The following is a 14,805-nucleotide window of genomic DNA, read 5'->3' as shown; positions in this document are numbered from 1 at the left end:
TTTTTGACGGTTTATCGTGAACGGTAAAATATCGCCCATTCCTAACGTGGGGTAACGACGAGAGATTAACAGCTCACGACGAGCTCCTGATCACAAATCGTGAGGTCGCAAGAAAATCAAGCGTGTTTGAAATCCTGGTCTCTCCTCGTGAAGGAATCGCACAGTTGAAGCAGCTACGACCCGATTTGCCTCATCCTTTCCCAGAGAGCATGCGCAATCTCTGATGTCACGTCAAAAAACTATTATTTGTAGTTTAAGTGTTGCAAATTCACATTACACAAATCATGTTTTAATAGCAAAAAAAAGACCGTATTTCCACGTACGGTGCGGGTCGCCGCGTACCCTGCGCCGTAGGCTCTGCGTTGTTGTAACGCGGAACCATAAATCAGCCTTTAGTGTGTGCGCTGTCTGCTGTTCGGAACACTTCTCTTTTTTTCTCTTCTCATTTTGCTGGGACGCCGGGTCCCTCCGCCGAGACAACTTTTGCGGTATGCGTTCTTTGTTGTGTCTAAAAATGATGCGCAGTGCCCACCCAATCAGAAACGGTACATATATTTTGGGATTTTAATTTTTTTTTTTAATTTTAATTAAATTTTAAATGATAAGGGTGATGAGGGTGTAGGAAATTGAGAGAATTGAGAGAAACAATCTCATTATTGTTTCTATTTGTAGGTGAAGACTAACTTGAGAAACAGGCTGCAGGGGGATCATCTTGCAGCATGTATGCTGCTAAGCATCAATGGGCCACCTCTGGGAGAATTTCCCTACAACAGAGCCTTAGAGCTCTTCTTTAAAAAGCCAAGGAAAATTAAGTGCCTGGGTGCAAACTTTGTCATTGAGTCTACACAGCCTCATCTAGCTGATGTTTACATGTTATTTATTTAATGTTATTGTTTTTATTTATTTTTTACATTTTCAACTGGTTAGAGTTGAATTTGAAGTAACATTTATTTATTGTTCAGGGATAAAAGCCAATAAATAGGTTTTGAAAGTTACATTTGCTGTCAAGTGGTCATTTGTGTATGCCGTACATTTACGCCGCCACCACCCCCCCGGGAAGCATGCCCCCACTGCTGAAAAAATTCCTAGGGGAAACACTGGGCATGTATTATCATTCAGATGGTTGTCTTGAACCACCATGCAAATGTATCCCCCAGTTGGTGAAAAGATATACCAAAACAAGACAGGAATTTGGCTCCAAAGCCCTGATTCAATTTTGACTTCCTGAGGAAACGCACCGGGAATGGAGTAAAAAATGTCATATGTAATTAAAAAGAGAATATAATGGAATCTGATTTATGATAAATGCATTTTAAGATTGTCAGAATGTACTAGTAAAAATGTCCCTCTGTACCAGAAAAAAAACAAACAAAAGACAAATACAAATTCGGCCTAATTAGAAATAACAGAACAATATATCACTGACACAATTCAGCCTTCAACTCCCAGTCTGACAACTAAAACCATCCAAAAGCAGATAATCTGTTTAATTAATAAAAGTATTCATATTCAAAATGAAAAAAATTGAGGGAAAATAAGAGAAATAGTTACATACATATAACATAGTTCAATGAATGTGCTGCTACACTAAAGGCAATTTATCAAAGAAGGAAAAATTCTGCGTTGCTACGAGTATGCTAATGGTCGAGTATTTGTAAAAAGCACTCACCATATTTGGCACGCTCGTAACAGCAGCCCCTTTGAGCTCATTAGGGAACGGTGGCAGGCTGTTGGCAAGGGCAGCCTTGTTCTGGAGCTGCTGCTGAGGATTTAGTTGCTGGCCTGGTCCTACAGCACCCTGGCCATATGTTTGGGCCCCAAACGGGCCTCCATTGGTACCCAAGCCCACCTAGTAATGCAAACGGGAGACGTAGGAGTTAATACAATTTAACAATGTTCACTTCAAAGAAGCGGCAGCTCTATAGCCATGAATCTTTAAAGATCTAGACTCTGCCGAATCAAAGTATATTTGGACTTACCAAAAAAATAGTTACTTGTTACAAAGCACCAGATAAACGTGTGAAATCAAACCTATCCATTCAGTGTGAATTAGCAGTGTGTCCATGTTCTTCACCGGTACAGTATCTTTCCCTGTTCTACAAGCCATTTACATCAAACAGTGTTCCAACATTTGCAAAGGTTCTGTTCCAAAACACCAATTTGTCTTTACAGGACCCCCTCAAACAAAACCAGCACTACTGTAAACCGCTCCAAAACATCTATGCCTCAGTCTTTGGAAATTCGCTAAGATATGCTCTGGCAGCATGACAGCGCAACATGACACCAGATTTTGGCATAGAAGACTTCCAACTCTTGACCACAGTACCAATCCAGAACTTTTATGCTTTCCCTCCCCCAATGAACTGTGAAACAAGTAAATCTGGCAGATAATAAAAAATAATAATCACATGGTACTTGGATTATAGGGAAGAAACTAAAACATTCTCATCTCTGTTTGTTTTGTTTGGTCTGCTACTTGGACAGACTACTTTTGCTGTATTGGGGCTGGCCTAACACGTAAGTTGATGTTCATACGGATGCGTGGGTAGAGGTGGAACCAGAGTAAGGTTGGGTTGAGGCAGAAGCACAGGCTGACCTTGTACTGGACATCGGAACTGTATTCCTTCATGTCGACCTTTCACCTAGCCGAGGTTTGGTTTTTAAACCAGTACTATGTTTTATTTGAGGAAATGTGGTAAACACTGTTCATCCTGTTCACCCTACATAACAGTGTTTGTGTGAAGCCAGAAGAAAGACAATTTTATCTTAGTCCCTTGCTTAACATTTTGATGAACTTTTCCTGCTGCCTTGTCATCTACAGAGTGGCAGACCAGGCCAGACTCTACTGTGATGGGTCAGGATGTTTCCCCTCAGGCTGTTGACACCACTCCAAGAGACCAGATAAAGACCCAGCTGAGACAAGCAGACACTGGCAGCCTTTCAGCACAGCTGAGGAGTAAGACACACACAAACATCCACAAAAACATGCCCCTTCTCATACACTTCCTATACTCCCCCTCCCAGATTTAGGAGCAGTTGGCTGCCCTCTTACCACCACAGTCATCTGTCATTTACACCGATTAAGTAGTTTACACTAACCGCCGTTCTGCACATCACTTATGGGGTAAGCAGCCAGCCAATAAACCAAAAAAAAAAAAAAAAAGACAGAGGAAACATACCCTTTCCCCTTTGCAAATACAACAACAATAGGAGCATGTGGTAGAAAAGAGTGAGAGCAGCCTCTGGCCAAGAAATGAGATTTACAACCTGCTATTAAACTAAACTAAAGGCAGACACACACATGGCGCTGTCGGTTTTTGTTCACTACCACTGGACTGTCGTGATGGATGATAATCTCAGACCACCTGAGCCTAAAACACCGCCAATAAAAAAAAATAAAAAGTATACTATGGCAACTTCTGGCAGCCCTCATCATTGATGCCTCTGTATAAGCTCTGAACGAGTGAATAATGTGGATGTGTAAATATATCTGGCCACATTTTAATTTTCTCAAAGTGTCTCCTCAGCAGTTTGTAACATCTGCCGGTGAGCCGTAGTTGCATACTGGCTCAGCATTGGGATCCTATCATAAGATGCATCGCTTTGATGCATCTTATGATAGGATGCAAGGCCAATTTTCTGCAAATCAGTTCTGACTAATAACTGACCAGTATCAGTATCAAAAAATTATTTTTCACAGGGGATATTACATTTTTTGGGGGAGAGGTGGAAATGTTCTTTAAGTCCATGAATATACAATATTTAGTAACCCAACGTTTATCTTAGGCGTGTAGCAATATGTCGATTATGTCGACTTCAAAATATTGTTGACGTCATAATTTGTTGTCGAAGCATCACCACGCATATGTGGATCACCCAAAACAAACAATGCACACTTTGCAGAATGGAGGCAGAAACTGCAACCTCTTAAAAGTGTGCCCAACAAAGCCCTGCAAAAAGCCAACTCTGAGTCATCAAAAGACCAAAAGTATGAGAATACTTTAAATTTAGTCCCAAACGCCTTTTGGAATTGGCATACCACACCAGCACAACAGCGATGTTGGAACAGCGATTTCGGAACATCTAAAGCGGAGGCACCCTCTTGTCTTTCCTGGACGGGAAAATAATAATTGCAAAATATAATAAGCAAAATAATTGCAAAGACGAATGTCAGATGATCAACTTATGGTATGCATCAGCTCCTACATTTGATGTTTTCTGGTCATAACTGTGTTTACCGGCAAACGCTGTTTAATAAAACAATCAAAAAAAAAAACAACAATCGGTCAGCGGAAGTTTAAGTGCCACCGGAAAATGATTCCTACCGAAAACAGCTGTTTTGTTGTTTTGTGCATTGCGCTGCATTTCTAAAATCTTTTGTAATCTTATACAGGAGAGATGTATGTTGGACTGTAAGAGTATACAGGCTTGCTTTGATATTTATTTGATACATTATGGTTTTTATTAATTGAATAACAGAAAGGTAATCGTTATAACAATCGCTAAATTACTCAGATTAGCCGACGTATTGATAATATAATCGCCCGATTAAACGTTTAAAAAATAATAGAATACCCACAGCCCTAGTTTATCCTGCCAGTGAATGAATCGGGGGGGAAGCAGTCACCAAGAAGCATTTCTTTAATGTGCAACTTTTTCATGGGGGATACCAACTAATAACCCAAAGATGACAATATGACCAGCCTTGTAAACTAAAAATAATCGAAGGAAGACCAACGACCCAAACTTTTGGGACAGCAAATTTAATCAACATTTACAAAAAAAGCCAGTGCTGAGCATGCCAAACACTAAAAAAGCCTAATAAGCTAAACATTGAGACACTCCAGCACAGAGCCTGCCGTCCCCATTACCTCTCACTAGTTGGTGTAGTAGTCATGTGGTTAATTATAGTATACATATATACAACAAAAAAACCAACATGGAATCAACCCCCCGCAAAAAAAGGAAATCACCTGGTACACATTGAGCATAGTAAATAGTGGACTTTGAGCAAACATGAGTTTTTGCACTACAGGGATGGATTCGTTTTATTACTATGGAAACTACGGCTGGGCGATATATCGAGTACTCGATGTATCGCGGCTTCTACAAAATTGCTATATCGTGAATATTCAAGTATACATTGTCACGATTTTGCTTTTAGCTGCGGGCATTAAATTACAGGCTTTTCTCACTCTCTCGTGTCGTTTCTCCTTCTCAGAGAGATAAAACAAGCGCACCTAGTATACGTCAGTCTTGTGCGTGCATCGTCATACGCCCATGCCCAGCAGAAAGGTAGCAGCAGCAGGTGCTAATGCTAACGAATGGAGGAGGACAAATTAATTCCCAAGAAAAATAGCACAGGATCCATCGTCTGGCGGTGGTTTGGGTTCAAGAAGGAAGATGTTGATCAAACAACGGTGATGTACAAAAAAAGTCGCAAAAGCGTTGCCACAAAAGGTAGCAGTACATCTAATTTATATCATCATTTGAAAAACCACCAGCTACAAAATGAAGAGTGCTTGAAACTCTGCACAACATCTCCGGCCGGTGCCATATCAAAGAAAATGCTGAAGCAACCAGCACTCACACAATTGAGTCTGGCGTCTTCCCTTTCCATTGCTGCTGGTGTCGGCGCTGCTGACCGGGACCGCCGGTGAGTTCCATCTAACTTTCCCAAACTCAGCCTGTTTGCGCCGTGAGCTCATCCGTGCGGTTGCTACGTGTGACAGACTCTTTTCAAAGTAAACTGGGACGGTTTAGTAAAGACGGGAGGTGATGTTTTCTCCTCGCACGGCTCTCCGGAGAGCCGAGGACTGTTAGGCGCAACAGGTGAGTCACGCCACCGCTGATGCAGCTCCAACTATGCCGCTCAGTGCACACACGCATCCGCGCGCCGCCCGAGCCTCCAGAGCTGAGAAACATCACCTAGTGTTGCTTAAATGTGGCCACATGAAATCAATCACTAGCATCGAAACAAAGTCAAACAAGACGATATGACGTCATATTTCTAAAAGTAAGTGGAAGTGGTGCAAAGTAAAGGAGAGGATGAAACATTGCAGTCCCTACACCTACAATTAGTCTTAGGGCCAGTCCCAATACACCCCCTACCGCTACTTTTCAGCCCTACCCCTACATTTTTTGCATTCCCGTGAGGGTAGTGGTGTCCCAATTCCTCTTTTCATCTAGGGGGAGTGCGGAAAACGAGGGTAGTGTGTATGAATCTAGCCCTTCACAGCTAGGGATTTCAGATGCACCCTAGCTGACCGAGGGCCAGAAAAATTTCCCAGAATGCTTTTCGTCGTCATTTGTGGACTGAATCAACAAAAAAAAAACATGGCGGAGATTTCTTATTTTTTAGTGAATAAAATCAATATTTTTAGTTAGTTTTCTGCATAAAAATGCATTTTGATTACATTTCTAGCGAGAAATATATATTTTACTTTCATAATATTCACTCAGTGAATGTATATAATCACTCGCTTGCCCGTTGTTGCAAAGTCTTTTTCAAACCTCGCCAGAATAAAGGCTGATTTATGGTTCCGCGTTACACCAACGCAGAGCCTACGGCGTAGGTACGTGGCGACGCGCACGCTCTGCGTCGATTTAACTCAGAATTTGTAATTGACATTCTGTAAACACGCCCCCAGGCTCTGATTGGAGGAGTGTAAACTGGATTGCGATAACAATTATTTTCTTGTTGATTAATCTATCGATTATTTTTTGATTTAATTGATTAACCTAAAGATTGTTTTAGATTTTTTTCTCCACTTTTTGATACATCTTTCTGTTAAATGTCAACAAATACATTTGAAAATTCTCACAATTTTTTACTTTTAAATGTGAAAAAATAATATAAATTTCATACAACTACTAAACTAAAGCAGAAGTGTCTTAGGGCATCACCAAAAAGTGCAAAAACTGTTTAATACATCACTTTGTGTAAAAGTCTGTTCAGTTGTGTCTGAACAGTTTTCCATCACAAGTAGGGCTGCAACTAACGACTATTTTAATAGTCGACTAGTCACCGACTATTGAAACGATTAGTCGACTAATCGGATAATTAGTAATTTTTTTTAAATTTAGTATGAGGTTGCTTTAATTATGTGGCAAATGATAATAAACACAAGAAAGATGGCACTAGAGCCCTGATATAGTGGTACAGTTTTCTTCATCCTGCTCCCGCTGAATTTCTGACCATTACCGCCCGCAACGTGTTTCTTACACTCCCGCCCCTCTCGCAAAACTCATGCCCGCACGGCACACAATAGAGATGCATTGATTTAGTGTCTTCTCCCGTCCCGCAAGAGAAAAGTCCAGACAAATCTATCTGATCTAATGTTAACATAACCATTGTGGAGTTTGATGGATAATTGACATTTCATAGGCACCTGACTGAAAGTTAGACGCAAATCCATCATTGTCATCAGCACACAAGCCTTTTTTCGCCTTTCGCGCTGCATCAATTATGATTGAGGTTATATCAACGAGAGTAGGCTGTGAGTGGCTCAAATAATACTAATAAATTACATAAAATAAACAAAATTAAGAATGAAACGAATTAATTTAACAAATGAATCGCTTGGCCATTACATTGCTGTGGAGGGAGAGAGAATGTTGCTGACCGACTGAGGTCCCAATCCCTGCGTCTCTCTTCCAAGATGCGCCACAGACACTAAACGCAGTTTCTCTCCAAATATCTGACTTAATTTAATTTAATACTTTGTCAGGCACAGTCAGGCATAACGTTAAAGCTCTCTTTTAAAGGTATTGTGACATCATTTTTAAAATGCTTTTAACACTATTAAAAGTCTTGGCCAACATCCCTCAAATGTGTCTAAAAGGGTGTAACAAGAAAAACTTCACTCTAGTACTCCATTCCTGGCTTTTTATGACAGTGTTTTTTTGCGCCGTGAAAAACGCTTCCTTTCCCCCCTTTCCTGTCAATCATTGCTCCGCTCCTCCTCCAAACCTCCTCCAACCCAACTGCTACACACTTCTGCCGGCGACACACACGCGCGCACACCAAACCACAAACACCCACACACACAGCCCAGACAGGGCGACTACAGCCCGGGGATGAACCGGACTTCTAACAGCGGCGTCGGAGAGTTAAGTCGGGAGCGACAGGCGAAGCATGCACAGAAAAGCAGTCCACCGCAAACAATCATAAAAATAAAGGCATGCAAGCAGCAGTGTCCCCTTATCTTAAGTCCAGTCAGTGGCTGCAGGTCTTCTTAGCAGTTCTCCTCCGGTGATTAGAACAAAAGAGGCTCTAAACAGCTCCGTGTTAAGCCTGATTTATGGTTCTGCGTTAAATCGACGCAGAGCCTACGCCTTAGGGTTCAGCGTACGGTGCGCGTCGCCGCGTAACCCTACGCCGTAGGCTCTACGTCGGTGTAACGCAGAACCATAAATCAGCCTTTATGGTGCGCTGGAGAGGAGAGGAGGCAGGGAGCTGGGTGGAGGGGGCGGTGATTTAGCGGGTTTATACGTAACGACCCGCCAGCAAACCACATGCGCTGTTTTTGCATAGTTATGCGGAAAATCCCAGAAAGCACACAATACACTGAATGTTAAAAGTTCGTTGTTTTTTGGGTGTAATTGATGTCAAGACACCCAACAAAACACAAAAAATCAAGAAAAATGTGTTTTTCATGTCACAATCCCTTTAAAGCCAAAATACGCTCAATATCTTACCAAGGCGAGTCCGTTTCGTTCAACACTCCGACGTGCTTTCTCTTAAAATGCATTACCGACGTGCTTTCGGCTTTGCAAACCTTGCAAGTCAACTTTTTATTCGCCGTATCGAGGCTAAAATGCTCCCAAACTTTTGAAGTTTTATTACCCGCAGCTGAGCTGAGACGCTATCGTGCATATGCGACTCGACAGAGCTTGTATTGAAGTGAGATGCCTCACTCACGTCTGGCGACAATTGTCGACAATGGAAGTCATTGTCGACAATTTTGATTATCGATTTTTGTCGACAACGTCGACGAATCGTTGCAGCTCTAATCACAAGCATTAATCACTGCACAATTCACGTTGAATTGTGCAACCGCTGGGGGCAGTATGCAGAGCCTGAGTAAGAAAAGTGACAAAATATTTCGTAGTAGTACAATAAACGAGTTAGTGGGGTAACGGATAAATAAAGAAAGCAACACTGGATGAAGAGGAGATCACTGCACTGCTTTGCCTGTGATCTCGGTAAAGAAAACGGCGCCATCGGAGATGGTTTGTCAGGCCGTTCAACCAAAGCCGCCGGGAGACTGGAGACCTCATTACCCTCGGCTTGTTTCCGCATGTCCTCAGTTTCATTTGACGACTTGTTACATGGGATTGTCCCGGTAATCCAGCACAAAACCACACACGGCGAGTCCGAGACTGCAGCAGAGAGCTGGCTGTCATCCTGCGCTACCTGACGGGGACGAGCTGCCGCAGCCAGTTACAAGCTTGGAGCATGCACGCGCATGTCATCAGTAATTTACTGAAATATCTGGAGTGAAGTTGATGTCGGTCGAGCGATGACTGACGAACCCCTGTATCCAGCTCAGGCGTTTGATGATCGGGGGACAAAAACACCTGACCCCACCAGCGCCATCACCGCTGTGTTTGCCCTGCATCTTCCGACAAGCACGAACATAATGGTCACGCAGTTGTTTCCACTTCTGCTTGCATGTCTCCATATCTGCACTCAGGACTGTGCCAATTTGCCGCCAACTGTTTTGACACGCATGTTTGTCACTGTGCAGTGGCAATGTCATAAATTTGAAGATAACGGTGCATTTGCTCAGCCAGCCAGCCATTTGCTCAGCCAGCCTCTCTTCAAAACAGTCTGCAAGTTTCCGACCACCGCGTCAAGTCACTTGTGGTCAACTGTTGCTCTGACCGGGACCAGCGCCACTTGCAGGCAAAGAGAGAACTGCAAGTCGCAAATATTCAGTGTTTTTTGAAGAATGTGCATGTGGACGCGTGAAACAAACGCAGGATACATGTCGGCCATGAGGCAGTACGCGTTCTGAACAGCGAGTATATTCACTTTAGTTCTCCAGCTATTGCATAATGACCAATATATTTTGTCTTATGTACCACTGACAATATATCTGTGGCTCTCTTCTCTCTGTTCTTCATCCTCCCTTTCCCATCTCCCTCTTCTTTTCCTTCCTTACCCAGCTGGCTTTCGGCAGGAAGGTCCCCCCTTATGACCCAGGTCCTGCTCAAGGAGGGGAGTTTCCACTGTTTGGCTTAAGGTTTTTTCCTCCTGCTAGGGGAGTTTTGACCTGCCATTGTTTATGTAATAATTTCTTGGGGGTCGTGTTTTGGGTCTCTGGAAAGCGCCTGGAGACAATTTGTATTGTAATAGATGCTACATAAATAAAATTAAAATTTGAGAGAGTCACACTGAATAGTTAAAGATCAAAGATCGAGAAAACTCTACTTGTTCCAGAGAACTTCAAAAGTCCATGGTTTACATGGTTCTATGCAAAATAATTACCAAAAAATGTATAGATTTTAAACAGTTTGCCTGAAACCTGTCAATGTTGCTAACAATTTTGTGCAATCTTTATTTTATATGTTATGTTAAATTTAGTCATTTGTTTTGCATTCTTCCTCTTTTTATTTTGTCACTTTTTGCCCCATTTCATTGATTTTTTATTTTTATTTTCAAAAGACAATTTTTTCATTTACTACCGTAAGAAAAATAAGAGCCAATGTCAAGATTCAACAGCACCTCCACAAACTGATTAAGTTCATCATCCAACAGTTAGCAGGCTTTCAAGTCAATTACATTCATTTTTGTTTATTATTAAATGTACTTCCATCTACAATCCGATGTACATGTTCTATAAATGACAAATATTAACTACAGACATATTCCATGTTTGCCTTAATATCTTGTAAACTCAAAATGTTCACATTTTCTGTCAATCAGTCATCGGCAAATGAAACAATTATCGACGAATTGGAATATGAATCTCATGGTTATTAAATGGCTCCTTTTTGTCTCAGTTTTTAAATTTTGCACAAGGTTGTTTGAAAATGTGCTAATTATACATTGAAAACATGAAAGATGGACACTTCATCCAAAATTACATCTTTTAATGAACTTTGCCAGTCGCGTTGGTGTTGCATCGGCTGTCACCATATTGTTTACCTGGCGCTGTACTGTATCGTGTGTGTGCAATTCTCAGAGATAGGACGGAAGAAGATAGCTGACTCAGTTCTTTTTTTTTTTGCAGACAATAGTTGACAATTACATTTGTTGGCGACTGTTTTTATCATTGATTTTTTTCGACAATGCTGATTAATCGTTGCACCCTTACATGCAAACAGTGAAAATGTGAAAAGCTGGGATCAAGACTCACCTTGTTCATACTGCTTGCTGGCTGGGCTGCACCAAGGGTGGTATGGGTTCCCATCTGTTGCCCTCCCTGGGTAAGTGTATCTGCTAACGCACTTCCAGTTCCTCCTTGTCCGGGTGGAGTTCCCTGTATTGCCTGTCCTTGGTACTGCATTGCTCCCCGTCCTCTCCCAGCTCCGGATACGAGACCACCATTCATCACCTGCCCAGGCTGAGGCTGGCCCCCCTGAGTCAGGAGCCCAGAATGGCCCTGGCTATTGTTAATCATAGCTTGGTTGAATCCCATAGCTGCAGTATTATTGTTCTGTCCTGCAACTCCAGTTGGTGTTCCTGCTTTTTGGGCCTGCGGGGATGGGTGGTTGTTAGGAGAGCCCTGACCAAGGGGGCTCTTGCCTAGAGGTGTTCCCAGCTGTGACCCAATAGTGCCAGATTGAGGGCTTGCCGAGTTGAGCCCCGTGCCTGTGATACTGGAGGTACTACCACCGCGAAGAAGCTCTGACAGCTGTTTATGCTTGGCTGCTGCATCTGGGACAATAGAAGCCCCACCGCCACCAAGACCAGCTGGGGTAGCACCTGGTCCACCAGCTCCAGGTGCTCCACCATTTGAAGGCATCGCACCCATAAGGCTCAAATCACCTCCATTAGGGATTAACTCATCTGGAAGATCCAATTCATCCCAGGACAGAGACCCCAGATCTATCAGATGGAAAGACAAAAAAAAAAAACAACCTCTCGTTAGATTTTAGAGAACCAGAAATGGCATTGCTCAAAAATGTGTTTTATTTAATATAGACACACACACACACACACACAAGTATGGAACTTTCAATTGCCTATGGCCCATCAAATTGTTTACAAAACATCTCAACATGCCACAAGCATCTTATGCAGCAATTCAGTTCACTCTGACACCAAGTGTTAGAAATCAAAATAAATGTTATATTATTCTTTAAACGTTGCCATTAAAAAAAAAATAATTTAGTACTTATTGTGGCACATAATAAGCATCCAAAAGGTTGCTGCACCATTGCACTGTTCCTGTAGTACAAGACAGAGCTCTGTGATGCTGGCTGGTTTATATATATATATATATATATATATATATATATATATAGATATATATATATATATATATATATTTAAAAAAAAAAATTACAATTGCAATTACAAAAATAAAAAGACAATCTTAAGTCTAAGGTTGACTAATTAATTTGTCCAGTCTTTGTCATGTTAAATAAATCAGCATCTATCTACACCTGGGCACAGAAAGCCAATAATGAAAGCCCGGCAAAAGCATGAATGTGGCTTATATAGAAATGAATATACAATACAAAAACCGTGAGAAATACAAGAAATGTATATACAAGACAGTGTTTCAGGCCCGGTGGTACCCACCGAAAAAACCCTAAACAGACGAGGCGCGTGGGACGGCATATTGGACATGTGATATGCAGCAATATAACAAAGTTTTACATTAAAAATCATTGTAGGCCTATATTGCTGAATTATATCACTTCAATGAAATCGGTAGGCTTAATCTAACCTTTAACCAAAGTTGCATGGGCCTGAAATGCTGCAGTGTGGTGGTCTGACCCCATATGAGCACTGAGCACAAGAGGGATCTCTATGAAAAACCTGTGGGATGGTCCTCTTTTAACGGGCTGCTTGTGCTGACGGCATAGGCCACAAAACATCCCTATTCACAATTGAGATTATATCAGTTATAAATAATTTAAACATTTTAGAAGATTATTATTTTTCCCCGTTCTGTTATAACAGAGTTACATGCATTTGACTGGGGAAAAAATTAACCTTTAGTGGTTCTAGTGGAAAGACAATCTATTGTCTGTGTTATTTTCATCATTATTGCTTACCAAAAAAAGAAGCTCAATCAGAACAAAAATGTAAGCTAAACAACAAGCAGAACTTACGGCGTAGGGTACGCGGCGACGCGCAACGTACGATGCGTGTCGCCGCGTACCCTACGCCGTAGGTTCTGCGTTGGTGTAACGCAGAACCATAAAGCAGACTTGACGCTCACACGTGTGCCTGGCGCTAGGACCCCGCGGACGCATGGTGTCGTCGGGCTGTTTTTTCCTTCATGCTTCCCTGCAGCGTCAACACACATACCGGGCAGAAAGATTTCTTTATATCGCCCGCGATATTTTTTCTTTTTTTGGCCGGCGCCATAGTTGGCTAGCTACAAACTCTATACATCCCATAATGTATAATAATATGCCCGCGCTCTCAGCAGCGGTACTCGCATCGTTACTAGGCAACGAAGCAGGTTGACTCACGTTGCAGAACAGCGCTGCAGAGGCGCTCCTAAATGTAAATGACCATTGATTTTTTTTTTTTTTAGGCCTGGAGGGGGGGTCTCGGCCTATACAATGGTAGGGGAAACACTGCAAGACAATATGCAATACGTATCAATCATATTATGAATCTGACAGCAGACTACTATGAAGGCTGACTGTAGTTTTTACTCTCATCTCTCAAATCCTCTGTTTTTTAACTAGTTGATATAAAATATTGCTTTTATGTAGAACGGGCAAACAACTTTTGGATACATAAGAGCAATACTGATGCAGAAATTAGCATCAAAACTCACACCAGGCTAGGGCTAGGTAAACTGTAGCTCCAACATCATCAATTCTGCTTTTATACTTGACAATTTCTCTCTTCAGAGGCTGTGCAGAAAGCATAACATACATGGTGTAGCAGTGCAGTGTTTACATACAAGCACACGCACACACCTGCTCTTAATGTAAAAAGTAAAGTAACTTCAAAAAGTACAATTACACTTAAAACTCTTGTTTATGACATTAAGCAAAATGGTGATGTAATCCTTTGGAAAATGATTTAGACCTACTTGAAATGCACAATGTCTCTACATGATCTGAATGCAAGGAATAAACCACGATCAGTATTTGCTCTATGAACAGTCTGAAGCATTGACCTGCTGCTGTAAAGTTACTTCTGTTGCTTCAGGTATCCGATATGTGAAGTCTAAATTACACACCAAGGGCTACTCAAAATGTTTTGATTGAATACAGAAGATAAACACATTTAAGAAGATTGCTGGCTTTCTGTTGATGATTCTCATTTCCTACACAGCAACTCAAGCAATCACAACCACAACTGCAACATAAACAATATGCTGGCCTTTACGCTGCAGTGCAGCTCAGCCAGTGACAAAGCTGAAATCTTGCTTGTATTCTAAATGGGGATTTCACAAGAGCACAAAACACTCGCTTTTCCAAATCGCAGAGCATCACTCATTAAGCTAATCCAATATAGTCAGCAAGCAATTGAAGACAGGCCTCAAACTAGGATATATGAGATGAACTACTTCACAAAACAAAGAGAGCTTTGTGCTGATGAAGCCAGTAAGGTAAATGTAATATCTGGGAGGGAGGTCTACTAGGTAAAAAAATCTTTCT

At 41.7% G+C, this 14,805-nt stretch overlaps 1 protein-coding gene across 4 annotated transcripts in view; it reads right to left on the bottom strand.

Annotated features, from left to right (window-relative positions):
- Positions 1-14,805, bottom strand: part of crebbpa (CREB binding protein a) — a 76,749-nt gene that overhangs the window by 33,685 nt on the left and 28,259 nt on the right. For 3 of the 4 annotated variants that reach the window (XM_061721359.1, XM_061721367.1, XM_061721388.1), the window contains exons 2-3: positions 11,367-12,058; positions 1,670-1,849 (exon numbers count right to left, since the gene is read on the bottom strand). In XM_061721359.1, coding sequence (XP_061577343.1) covers positions 1,670-1,849; positions 11,367-12,058 — 872 coding nt within the window. The remainder of the gene's footprint in view (positions 1-1,669; positions 1,850-11,366; positions 12,059-14,805) is intronic. The other variant, XM_061721378.1, reaches the window with a different exon arrangement.

The sequence above is a fragment of the Cololabis saira genome, chromosome 1 (genome assembly GCF_033807715.1).
Source record: "Cololabis saira isolate AMF1-May2022 chromosome 1, fColSai1.1, whole genome shotgun sequence".
NCBI classification, from domain to species: domain Eukaryota; kingdom Metazoa; phylum Chordata; class Actinopteri; order Beloniformes; family Belonidae; genus Cololabis; species Cololabis saira.
The sequence above is the reverse complement of the archived record's forward strand: the minus strand, read 5'-3'. Positions and strand labels throughout refer to the sequence as shown.